Source organism: Propithecus coquereli, unplaced genomic scaffold (genome assembly GCF_000956105.1).
Source record: "Propithecus coquereli isolate 6110/MARCELLA unplaced genomic scaffold, Pcoq_1.0 Scaffold634, whole genome shotgun sequence".
Classification (NCBI taxonomy): domain Eukaryota; kingdom Metazoa; phylum Chordata; class Mammalia; order Primates; family Indriidae; genus Propithecus; species Propithecus coquereli.
Genome location: NW_012152330.1, coordinates 213,440 through 226,964, shown reverse-complemented (window position 1 = coordinate 226,964; position 13,525 = coordinate 213,440). Strand labels below are relative to the sequence as shown.

The 13,525-nt window shown below is 42.7% G+C and overlaps 1 protein-coding gene across 2 annotated transcripts in view; it reads right to left on the bottom strand.

The window, feature by feature from the left end:
• MORF4L1 (mortality factor 4 like 1) overlaps positions 1 to 7,255 on the bottom strand; it is a 23,995-nt gene extending 16,740 nt beyond the window's left edge. The window contains exons 1-3 of one of the 2 annotated variants that reach the window (XM_012659803.1): positions 6,996 to 7,255; positions 2,908 to 2,954; positions 356 to 423 (exon numbers count right to left, since the gene is read on the bottom strand). In XM_012659803.1, coding sequence (XP_012515257.1) covers positions 356 to 423; positions 2,908 to 2,954; positions 6,996 to 7,035 — 155 coding nt within the window. In that variant the 5' untranslated portion in view covers positions 7,036 to 7,255. The remainder of the gene's footprint in view (positions 1 to 355; positions 424 to 2,907; positions 2,955 to 6,995) is intronic. The other variant, XM_012659802.1, reaches the window with a different exon arrangement.
• Between the last annotated feature and the right edge of the window lie 6,270 nt (positions 7,256 to 13,525).

The window sequence follows — 13,525 nt, the reverse complement described above, 5'->3', positions numbered from 1 at the left end:
TGAGTTTGTGGGAAGGCCAAAAAATTCAGGCTATCCTAAAATGTACCAGAAAGAAGAGAAAAAAACCCAAAAAAGTGTCATGTGCCACTCAACCGACCAGGATAGTTGACTGACTAAATGATTATTAGACATTATACTGGAACACACAGGAGTACTCCCAAGAATCAAGTACATTTAAATAAAATGGTTGAATACCCCAATTTCTAGTATAGTTTTGTCTTAATACAGATGATTCACCCTTGCAATGTACTGTATTACATTAAAACTGCACAAAAGTACACACTTGTGCCAGTCAGTGACACAAAGTATCTTGTTAATTGTAAATAAAAATTGCTTTTAAAGATCTAATACTCACTTTTTATTCCAACCACTGTAATGTATAAAGTATTTCACTTGTTTGTCCTTTATGGCAACCTTTACACACTGAAATAAAAAAGAAAAAATTCACTTATAAATATTTTTTTAAAAAGAGAGACACTACCTGGATGATTTTCAAGTGTCCAATCTTTCAAAGATATTCTACACAAACTTTTTGGTGGCCAAAATGAACTAAAAATTAAGTGTGACAAAAAGAACACTATAAGCTTTTAGAGTACTAAAGTTATAGAACTGCAAATTACAAAAGGTCCAACAAAGCTGACAACCATAAGCAGAAAATGACACCTTAAACTTTAAATCGACAGGCCAGGTAAACTATCCAAGGACAGCTAATGAAAGCTATGTTTATGCCTTCTCAAGGTCTAACTAGTCAGGAGCTAGCTATATTTACTTCAAAAGCATGAAAAGTATTTAAACTAAAGAACTTCATTAGCTTATGAAAGACAATAAGCTGATCTGTTTCAGAGAGTCAGTTTAATTAACTAGCTAAGTTATGAATTAAAAACATTTTATGTTTTTCTTAAAAGCAGCCACACAAATCAAGAGCAACTATTAGAGGAAAGTCATTAACTACGGCAAGTGATGACCATCTGGTTTTGGATTTAAAAGTCTTTAAGAGAGACAAATCAAAAGAATTACAAGATTCCAGAAGAGCTTTTGGAAGGGGGAAAAAAAAGAATTACATGAGTTTAAGTTATTTCAATGGCTTCTATTCAAGAATTGTTCACCCCAGGCTTTTGCTGCCAGAGGAGAAAAACCAGCCAGTTTAGTAGAGTTTGCCAAATTGATACAACAAAAATAACATTCAGGGATATAAATAAATCATCAAAAGGACTCATAATTTAACACTTATAAACTGTACAAACACATCATCAGGATACACGTACATATACACATACTTAAAAGTTCCTGACCATCTCCAGGAATCCAGATTCTGCCATTTTAGAATTTTTTTTTAAAGAGATTATGAGAGTCTCCCTATGTTACCCAGGCTGGCCTCAAACTTCTGGGCTCAGGAGATCCTCCCACCTCAGCATCCCAACTGGCTAGGACTACAGATCCGAGCCACCACACCCAGCTCCTGAGAACTTTAAAAATACATTATGCATGTATTCAAAACACGAGTAAACAGTGGTGAAAATTATTATTTAGTCAGAAATATGTGACACATTGAAGACTGTTTGCAGACATATACAGCATAAACCATTCACCAAGAATTTATACCGAAATTGCCTAAAGCCAAATACTGCGTGCTCTCGCTGCTAAGTGCACGCTAAGCCACAGGTCTGCAGGGCATACGGTGGGTGTGGTGCCACGGACGCTGGAGGCTCAGAACGGGGAAGGTCAGCAGGAGAGTGAAGGCAGAAAAATCACCCATCAGGTGCAACACATACTAAAAACCCAGACATCATCACCACTATATAATTCATCGATGTACCCCAAGCTACCTGTACCCCTACATCTATTAAAATGAAAAAATAAAGTGTTATCAAGATTACTTATTACATCACAAATACGTACATTATATTTTAAAAGTACCAAGTTCTTAACAGGGTGTATGGCACACAAAAAATGCCAAATAATTATTAGCCACATTGAGTATAGTTTGCTAAGAGTTCAGCATAGAACTCAGAGTCACATTTATTTCATCTTCCTGTCCAGTACAGGCTTTCTTAGTTTGCACTTTTATTATTAACCCTGTATCAACAATGCATCATACAACATACTGGTTTAAGTGGTAAAATCTGGCAATAGCTCAGACTTCAGATTTGTTGACTTTGGAAAGTAGTATATTTGTTTTTATGCCTAACTTCTGCATTCTAGAGAAACTGTATTTCAGACCTGAAATTTTGAACACACACCTATGTATTAACTGTAAATTTTATATTCGTTCTGAGGACTTTTTCCTGGAAATTATGCATTCATTTTCACAGTGAAAATAAAAATTATTCTTAAAAAAAAGTTATCAAAAACAAAACACTAAAAACATTCTTTGACTTTGGAAAGCATCCTCCTGTTTATCTTTGGCTAACTGTAAAATCAGTTTTTCTAATTAGAGCACATACTTGGACACAGACCAAACCTTGCCTGACAAACCAACATACAATCAACAGTTAAAATGTACTCATTTTTAATGCTAGCTTTTACTTTTAACCTAGAATAATTAGCTCAATGCTTACTTGGCATATAATATTTGCAGATAAAAATAAGTGGCAATGTCCTCTCACCAAGTCATTACCTACAAAACGCTATTTGTTCCCACAACCAATCTTCATCTTCTATCACTTCCTCAAATGCTCCAGCACCAGGCCAGCAAGAAAGGTGGGAGGGAGGAGCTACGTTTTAATGTATTTGACTCACAACCAAGTAGTAGGAAACCCAGAAAGAGAAGATGGGGGAACTTATGAACTACAAACCTAAAAAAGGCAACTCTCCTACTGAAGCAACAACAAAACGGTGAAATTCTGATATGAAATAGATGTAATCACTCCGTTTGGCCAACTTCTCAAAAGAAAACAGATTTCATACCTTTGCTTCATAAAGAAGAGGCCCATGAAAGCACAGCACTCGCTCACCTGCAAAAGTAAAAAAGTACTAGATTAGCTGTCATTTCTCGTTATGTAGTCCCATCTGAGACATCACACTTGTATTAGAGTATTCCTAGCGAAATCAGGAAATGGGTAAGGCTGTACATGGGGCAACACTTTGGATCAAACTTCAACCATATCCTACAACAAAATACCGCAGTATCCGATGTAAACAAGAAAAAACAATTTATTGGAAGGTCAATCTATTTAAATCATCACATCATCTTATCACCTGCTAAGCCAGCAAACAGAATCGACCACAGCTACCTATGGTCAAGGGCGGGTGGTTGGTTGTAACTGCATGAATACAATTTTTAAAATGCTTTTCCCCATGTGTTTTTCTAAGTTTAGGACCTTACCCTCCACCTGTATCTCCACTTCCAACCCTTTTACTGAGTAAAATACTCTACATTAAAATTTCAACTGTATCATAGATGGGCTGAATTTTCTTTAAGGGGTCCCACTATGTTCATTCTTCAAATGGGGAACTTCAATGAACAAAAAAAATAACAAACAAATCCTAACCTTTGGAACGTACACTGTTGAGCCTACCAATAAGACTCCTAAGACTAAACAAAATGTTTAGGGGCTGTGATATTAATAAGTCTCAGAAGCCATCTCTGCTCACCAAGCAAAATTCTCAGCAAAACCTCAGATTACACTTCATTATAGTAGGCATAGATTTGTCACACATTATTTTCAGCCCATTTGGTTTCAGCAGACCCAGAGGCAAGAATTCAACATAGTCCGCTCTTTTTTAGCTCTAAAATTAAAATAGCCTACTAGCTCCATTCTGAAATATCTATTGGGCAATATGGATTTCATCTTTTTTTTTTTAATTACTGTTGTTTTTAAAACTTTTTTAAAACTGACCACAACTTACAGATAAACCTTCAACCTGAAATATTAATATTTATTCCACAGCAAATCTGTATATTCATTTCTCAACATACGTACACCCAGTGTCTTTCATGTGCCTGTGTGTGACAAGCACTGTCAGATTAATAACAACTGATGATATGTAAGGAAATAATTCTGAACAATTTCCTGGGTTTCCTATTGCAACTACCTTCCCGAACAGTAAGGAGAGTGACTGATGAGGTACTTTGGAAGGGTCACAGGAAAGGAAGGATCCAGAGGGAAATTTGTACAAAAGCACAGAAGCACGTGATAGGGTGACACTATCAGACAACTCTCCTAACAGTCCAGTTACAACCAAAATGGGTCAACTGTATCACCAATAAACGGCAGCACCAAAGATCAGATGTGTTTCCCAATTTCACTCTCCAGGTACATTTTGAAAGCACTCGGAAAATGGCCTACCATTCTTCCCCTTGGCTACTGCTGCCAAAAACAACTGCGCTGAAGCTGAGGCCCTGTGATGACCTCCATTCTAACTACGTGGCCCTAGGATTCTGTGACAAAAATACACAGCAAGTTGCGGAGTATGACCCAGGATAACAAATGCCTACTTTTCAGAGAAGCAGAAAGACTAGCAATTGTGGAAACAGCAAATCACCTATTAGATATGGTTCCTTATGCTTTTCTCCACCCTTAATCCATTCTAGTATCAAACTATAAAGGTAATTCTGTCCAATGCTCTCAAAGTTAATGAGACCCCCAATTCCCCATCCTCCTACTGGTTTGTGATTACTATGAATATGAACATCAAAGGCCACCGTCAGCCAATCTCTTAATTCCTGACAGGACCAGAAGAAGGGGGTCTCTCCCTCCAACAATGAGCGAGATGTGCAAGAGTTTTCTTTACCTTCTGCTTTAATAATTTCAAATGAAAGGTAAGTTGAGAGAGTGCAAAGTCATTGCGCTTTAAAAATAGCTCATAGAACATATACTGTACCATTATTAAATGAAAAAACTTTTGAGTTTTACAGGAATCATTAAAAAAAAAAAATAACCACCACTTTCTCGGAATCCATGTGTTTCTACCATAATTCTCCTGCAATGTTTCAAGATAGTTCTGTTAGCACCAAACAAATACTCCTTTTTTTCCTTACAAGATATGCTCTGAACATCTTATAAACTCAAATGGTTTTTGAAAAGATGGTTATACATTTGAGTTCTGAAACACGACTAGAAAACACACCTGGAGAACAATGGTTAAGTGCACTCTTTTAAATAGCTTTCAAAATCTCCCCTAGGGGTACTTTGGTTCCTACTCTTCTCCAGTTACACCCACAGAACTGCACACACATTCTTCCTGGCTGTCATCTCCCTCACTTTACCACCCTTCTGTAGAACTAAAGCACTTCCTCCACGACAGCAGGAACAATGACGTTCCTTTTTGTGCCATGACAGTCTGGTGAATCCTACGAGCCTCTTCTCAGAATGTTTTCATAAATACATACAACATAGTATTACACAGGAAACCAACTGTATTGAAATAGTTACCAAAATATCTTAGATGTTCCATTCTTATTTGATGTATTGGGCAAGATTTAGTACTAATCCAGTAACTATTCTAATTTTGAAGTTAACGTAAGTGATAACTGAATATATCTTCCACAACTGCAACAATGAGATATGAAAATACACTGTTTATACTACTGTGGTGTTTTTTTTTCCGGAGGAGTGGGTTACATCAATAACTGAAATGCTAAATTTCCGCTAGATGATAGAAAAAATATTTTTCCCAATTCAAATTCAGAGATCCTCTGAATTATACCCACTGACTCTAGATTAAGAATATCTACTCTAAATTACTTCGTAAAATAACTCCATAGGAGGCAGAGTAACAGCTTCTCAAATCAAAGTCTAGGTATTACGAGTCACTCATTACCAAAAATAACCTGAAAACTCCTTAAATATCCCATAAAGTTAAAATACGCAGTACTTGGGTTTCAGGTTTTGCCTCTAAACCTGTGAGTAATTCTCACATTAAAGTCTGAAAATTCCTAAAACAACGAAAATTTACGCAGACATCTGGACATCTTATCTACAGTAACTAAATTACATCCATAGCAATGAAAACGAAATTTTAAAGTGTTCCTCCTTGCCTACATAATCTTACTCCTTTTTTAATTTACTATTAGACCTCTGCCAATTAGACCTCTACACAATAGATGCGTTGATCGTGCAAACTGAAAAAGCGGTCCTTCCACTGGAAGTCAGATTCTAACGTCAGCCAAAACTCACGTCGACCAAAAGCAATTAATAAAAGTTAACTTTTAAAACAGTTGATCAAATCTTCCAACTAGTCAATCGCTGCACCTTAAAAACGACGTCAAGGCGCCGCGACTTACAAACGCAGGTGCCCTAACGCTGCATTAAAGCCACTTTATTTTACGAGCAAGCGCTCGGCGGGAGCAGAGCGATGCCTCCAGGCCACACAAAGCGGAGGACACGCTCGTCCGCCCGTTTTTCTTTCCTCCCGCCCCCGCCCCCACTCCGAGGCGCGCCCCAGGCACCGTTTCCGCGCTCGCCGCGGGGGGCGCTGCATCCGCGCCGCACGCCGGCGGCCATGATGGCGCGGCCATCTTGCGGCGGCCATTTTACAACGCAGTTCTCCCGCCCCGGGGCCCGAAGCCCACCCCCCACTCGCGGCTCCGCGTCTCCCCCGAAGGCGCCCACCCTGGGCCGCCAGGCCGCGCGGGACTGCCAGCCGTTGGCGCCAGGCGGCCCGGCTCCCCGAGCGAGCGCCGAACGGCCGCCGCCCTGCCCCTCCCCCACGCCACATCACGTTCCCTCACGGCCGCCATGGCGCGCCCGCCGCCTCCCCACAATAGGCGGCCTCCGCCGCGCCCTCGTCCCCAGAACCAGCGCTCGACGAGGCTGTGCCGCGCGCCACGCCGCCCTCCCCACGCTAACGCCCGCAGGCTCTCCGCTGCCCAGAGCGTTTTCTCCCGATGACGCACCCAAATCGCCCTCCGCAATGCGCCTTCCCCGCACAAAGCCCCGCCAGCCGCCGCGGCGGGGCGACCCGCGCCGCCCCCGGCCCCAGCCGCGCAGACCCCGCGCTCGCCGCCCTCCGCGGCGCCGTCGGCTGCCCTTCCCCAAAGGGCTCAGACTCACCCTCCTGGAATTTAGGCTTCGGGTCCTGCTTCGGCGCCATTTATAAGTGATTCGCCGCCTCCTCCTTCTCCCACCACCCCCGACTACCGCCCCCTACTCTCCACCCCACCCAACTCCGCGTCAGACGCGCCGTCAGGCACCGCCGGCTCTACATCCCGGGCGGGATTTGCCAGCGCCGCCGACCTCACAGCGCCGCGACCTGCGCAGCCGCGGCCCCAGCCAATGACTGCCCGCCGCGCACGCGCCTCTGCGCCCGCGCCACCGCGGGGCACGCCGGGAGCTGTAGTTCAGGAGGGAGTAGGCGCAGCCGCGTGGGGGAGGGGCGCCCCCACTTCTCGTCCCCCTCCCCCGTTGCCGTCCCCCACCCCTGATTACTCTAACCCGGGGCTGCCCCGGGCGGTTCGAGCCCGGATTTGAGTTTGTGTGTTATCAGAACGGAGCCGGCGGCCGGGGGTCGTGGGGGCGATACGAGAATGGGGAAGGTCCCGGTGTGGGGTCCGTGGGCCAAACGCGGCCGCAGGGGTGCTCAGTGGCGGGAGAGATGCGGGCTGTGACGCCGGCGCAGCAGCATCTCCAGGGTTCACGTGGGGGAGCTTCAGAGCCAGCAGCTGGCCACGAAGGGGCGGGAAATGGGGTCCGCCTCTGGAAGCTTCGTTGTTCAGCCGGCGGCAGCCAAACGTCCCCGGCGGGACCGAGGCGTCCGCTGCTCGGAACCGGGGGCCGCGTAGCCGACCTCAGGGGCCCTGGCGTGTGGGACGACGGAGTCCTGCCTCCCGAAAGAGCCCGAAGTCGGGGTTCCGTGCTTGCCCTGTTCTTGGTCATTAATTTGTTGGCCCTATTACTGAATGCACGCACCATCCGAACACACGGATTTCTTCCTGTTGTTCCCCGCTCACAAATCTCCTTAGTTTGCTCAGCAGCAAAATCGCACTTTTGCGTCCGTTCATGGTGAGAATTACGCGCAGAGGCTCAGCGCGGCCCAGCAGTGAGTAAGTAAGTGCTCAATAAACGTGCACGCGGGCATCGATGCGCCAGTCCTGAGCCTGGGATTCCAGGATTCCAGGATTTAAGTCCTCGCACGGACAGTCCGGCCGCCTTCGGGCCCTGCACAAACCTCGGCCTCCAGCGCCCACCAGACCCGTTCCTCCCCTCTCTGGCCCGTTTCTCTCCTTCAGTCCTCCTTTTAACACGGCCCCTTCTTTGACAGCAAAACCCGCAAAGAACCCCCTTGTTCCACTTGCACATACACCGTCTTCGAGAGGGGCGAAGGCCTCTCTGGGGTCCCCCCCACCAAAACTGCCCTGTACACTTCCTTTTTTAAAAATCTTTTGAATGTAAAATACTTACATACTTTTTTAATACAAAAATTTTAAAACAAAATTTAAAATGCAAATAGTGAAAGTCTCCTTCCTGCCGCCATCTCTCATCTGCCCAGTTCCCCTCACAAAGGTGACCACTTGCATAGCTGAGAATCCTTGGGCTTTATCCTAGCACCCTCTAGTTCCAAATTTATATTAAAGGTAATTTTTTACCTTTATGTTTTAATTACACAGGTAATATTTGGATATTCATAATGCAGCAATTCAGAAATATGAAATACGAGGCAAAACTTCAGGAACACTTTTATTTTCCCCGATTTACCCTCTCGCCATTTGGGATGTACATTTTCTCTACCCCCTTTCTATTGCTTTTTCTTTTACCATAAATGGACTATACGTATTGTTCTGTGTATTCTTTTGTAACTTACTAGTATGGCCTAGAGATCATTCAAATTACATGTAGCTTACATTTTTAATAGCTCATAACATACCAGACTATAAATATCCCAAACTTTATCTAACCTTGCTTCTGTTGCTAGATATTTAGGTTGCTTTTAATTTTTTGCTGTTAGAAACCTATGTCTTTGAACCTAAATCTTTGTACACATTGCTTTTTTGTTTGTTTGTTTAAGACAGGGTCTCTCTATGTTGCCCAGGCTGGAGTGCAGTGGCTGTTCATAGGCATGATTATGGCACACTACAGCCTAGAACTCTGGGCTCCAGCGATCCTCCTGCCTTGGCCTCCCCATTAGCTGGGATTACAGGTGCATGCCACCATGACTGGCTTGCGCACGTTGCTTTTATTTTTTTAGAACCCAAGGTGTAGAATTAGTACATCAAAGAATGTGGACATTTTAAACTGCCTCATAAAAGGCTTCACCAGTGTACATTTCAACCAGCAATTTATTATTTTATTTTATTTTTTAGAGGCAGAGTCTGGCTCTCTTTCCCGGGCGGGAATGCAGTGGCACAATCAGAGCTCACTGCAGCCTTCATCTCTGGGGCCTAAGTAATACTCCTGTGCCAGCCTCGTGAGTAGCTGGGACTACAGGCGTGCACCACCATGCTGCCTTCAACCAGCAGTTTAAGAGAAGGCCTGTTTTTCCACATCCTTGTCAAACATAGTATTATCAATCTCTGAAGACCTGTCTTAATGTAACAGGAAGTCATGTTGTACAAAAGAAGCCAGACATGAAAGAATATATACTTTATCAATGGCGTTAGCTATCAGAGGCACTAGGGAACGTGTGGGTGCTGGAAATATTGTCTTGGTCAGGTGTGGTTACCTAGGTGTTGTATTAATATATTTTACATACGTATAAATTCCTCAAGCTATACACTCCCAAGTAATATGCTTTACCAGATCCACATTATACCTTAATAAAGATATTTTTAAAGTCACCTTTTTAAGATTTTATTATAAAAATTTCAGACATACAGAAAAATAGAAAGAATAATATATTTTATATCACCTTGATTAAACAATTGTGAACATTTTCCCGTATTTGTCTTATATATAAATATATATATGTGCACATTGCGTATGTATGTGTGTGTATAGAGACATCATGACTTTTCACACCTGGTTTCTTCAGTATGTACTTCCAACATAGAAAGGCGTTTTCCTACACACCACAATATCATGATTACATCCAACACAAAAAGGACAATTCCTTAAAATCATATAATATCCACGCCAAATTTCTTCACTTGTTTGTGTGCTTGTTTTATCATAACAGGACCCATTAAATGACAATATATTGCATTTGATTGTTAAATCTCTTAAGTCTTTTTAAATCTAGATCAGAAGTTCTTAAACCTAGGAGTTACAATTCAAAATTCAATCCATGGACTTGGATGGGAGAAAAATTACATTTTTATTACATTTTATTTTCACCAAACTCTAACTAAAATTTAGCATTTTCCTTCACTATAAATGAAGGTAAGAAACTACAATAGTATTAGCTGTGGCTTTGCCACCAGTAGAAACTACGGATGTTTTCATATCACACTGCAGTTATTGCAGGTAACTCAGAAATATCACTTACATGCATCACAACTTTGAAATTACTGAAGTTATTAGATCTGCTGATAGATCTTGTCATGTATGCATTAATAATTGAGTATGTACATTACTATATCATACTTTAAAATATTTTGATGACTATATTTCAGTGTAATTGTTTTCCTTTGTTATTCTATGTTTTTTATTTTATGCATTTTAAAACATTCTGAGAAAAGAATTCCTTGACTTCACCAGACTCCACTGGGGCTGGAAAAGGAGCCCTTGGCTCAGACAGTCTGCCGCCATGCGCGTACACTTCATTAGTAGTGGCGTTAGTGTCTGTTCATGACATTTTCTTTTTAAAGAGTCTGACACTTGGGATTTGTCTGTTTACTCGTGGTGTTACTAATTTGTACCTTGTGTTGCCTATAAATGTAAAGTTAGGTCTAAAGACTTGATTAGATCTAAGTGTTTGTGACAAGAATATTTTGAAGGCAATGCTACACACTTTTCATTGCAATATATCAGGAGGACACGATGTCTGGTCGCCCTATTATTAGTGACTTAAGTGTGATCACTACGATAAAGGAGATTAAGACATCTTTGATTTTGCATAATCAAGCGGTATTTAATTTTATGGAAACTTCTAAACATATGCAAAAGTAGAGGGAAAAGTGTAATGAACTCTGGTGTATCCGTCACTCAGCTTCTATAGTTATTAACATGGGGCCAATCTTGTTTCATTGGTACCCCCTCATTCCTCTCCCCCCAAAAATACGTACACAAAAATTCCAGATATCATGCCTATTTCATTCATAAACAATTTAGTATGTACTTCTAAAAGATAAGGACTCTTTTAAAAAATACAGAACCAGGGCCGGGTGCAGTGGCTCATGCCTGTAATCCTAGCACTTTGAGAGGCCGAGGCGGGCGGATTGTTTGAGCTCAGGAGTTCGAGACCACCCTGAGCAAGAGCGAGACCCTGTCTCTACTAAAAAGAGAAACAAATTAATCAGACAACTAAAAATATATAGAAAAAATTAGCCAGGCATGGTGGCGCATGCCTGTAGTCCCAGCTACTCGGGAGGCTGAGGCAGGAGGATGGCTTGAGCCCAGGAGTGTGAGGTTGCTGTGAGCTAGGCTGACGCCACAGCACTCACTCTAGCCCAGGCAACAGAGTGAGACTCTGTCTCAAAAAAAAAAAAAAAAACAGAACCATTATTGCATTTAAAAGCAAATAATTCTTTAATATCTTCAAGTATCCAGTGTTCAGATTCCCTGATTGCCTCATACGTGTTTCTTGATGGTTGATTCAAATCAGGATGCAAACAAGACCCACGCATTTCACTTGACTGAGATGTCTCTGTCTGTCTCTCTCTTTTTCTTGCCATTTACTCGTTGAAGAAACTGGACCAAAGAGAATTAGCACACTTCCTTAAAATGTTTCATTTACAGATTAATCGAACATAAAATCTTCAAGTATGAGTTCCATGGGAGAATAAATGTGTATAATTTAGTATATCTTTGCGTTTTTTTTAGTACAAGTAGTAATAAGTCTTTAGTCAACATAATAAATCATCAGCCAACAGTAACAAGAAAATATTTTTTAAGATTAGTTTTTTGAAAGGTTACTTCCGAAGGCTCCACGATCCTAACTTCCTCACGTGAGCTGAATTTAGGACCGAATCGAAACAAACTTGCTTTTCATGAAGGCTTTTTGAGAATGAAGAGGATGACAGTCGCTCAGTATAAAGCATAACAAAATAAATCTGAAATCAAAATCATCTCCCAACCAGAATGCTGAGGTATTAATTACTCTGCGACGGCCATAGCGAAGTGTCACAAACTGAGTGGCTTAAACAACGTAAATGTATCGATGGCTTCACAGTTTTAGAGGCCAGAAATCCCAGATAAAGGTGTCGATAGGGTTGGTTCCTTCTGAGGACAGAGAGAAGACTCTGTTCCACGCTGTCCCCTAGCTGCTGGCGGTTTGCTGGCAATCTTTGGTGCTCCGTAACTTGTAAAAGCATCGCCCCGGTTTTTGCCTTCATCTTCACCTGGCATCCTCCCCGGTGTCCAGATGTTCGCGTCTGGGTGTGCGTCTTTGTCCAGATTCCCTCTCTTTTAAATAAAGATACCAGTAATAACGGGTTGGAGCCCACCCTATTCCAGCATGAGCTTACCCGAACTAACTACTCTGCTCTTTGCAAATGAGATCGCATTCTGAGTCGGGCGCTAGGGCTTCAACACGTGGGTTTTGCAGGAACACAGTCCAGGATGTTTGGTATTTCCTCAGTTTACCAGCTGGCTTTTTCCTTCACCTGGCGTCCTTCGCCGGAAAAATGCCACCCACCTGCCATCACCTGGAGAGAAAGCGCTGCTCTGTGGCGACAGGCGTGTTTGGGGATCTTCAGGTCTGATGCTGAGAATTTTCACGTTTTTCTTCCAAGGTCTGCAATTGTATTTTGAATTAAAAATTAGATGCTAACACATGGTGATTGCGGAGAACGTTAGACAATTGCTGGGAATGACTGGAAATACCTAAGACAGAGAAAGAACTCGCAGCTGTCAACATAAAATGTTGCCCAAAGAAAGTGAGTGTTTTGAGGAAAACAAGGGGAAAAAGAGAATTATTTGCTTCGAGCTGTGTTTTGAAACTTCAAAATGGCTGAGGGAAAAATCTTCGCTTTGAATCACTGACTTCAAAAAAAAAATAAAAAAGATAAAAAAGTCACAATGGCCGCCCTATTGGCTCATCACTGAGACAACCGATTTTCAGGGTCAAAATGCCGCAGAGCCGCCCCCAAAGCGACCTTCCACGTTCACGGCGCCGAGTAAAAACGGGCATTTCGGACGTTTCGAGAGACGCCTCCGGCGGCGCTGACGGACCCGCAGCGTCGGGATTTTCCTGCGTTCTTGCCCCACCTCCGCATTCGGCGGCCCCGGAACAACCGCCGGGTAACAGGCGTTTTCTGCCCCTGACGGCCTTTCTCCGTGAATGTTCCGGACGGGTTTCCGGTTTCACTGTTCCCTTTCTCCAACCAGCTCGATCTTGCTAGTTCTTTTAGGTGTTGGGTTGTCTGGAGACGAGAAAGTTCGAGTTCGAGTCATTGCTGCTGACGAGAACTGAAAGTGGTGAAATTAGTGTCGTCGCTGAGGGACGAAGTGGGTCAAACGGTCGCAAATGCGAAAAGCAAAAGTGGAAC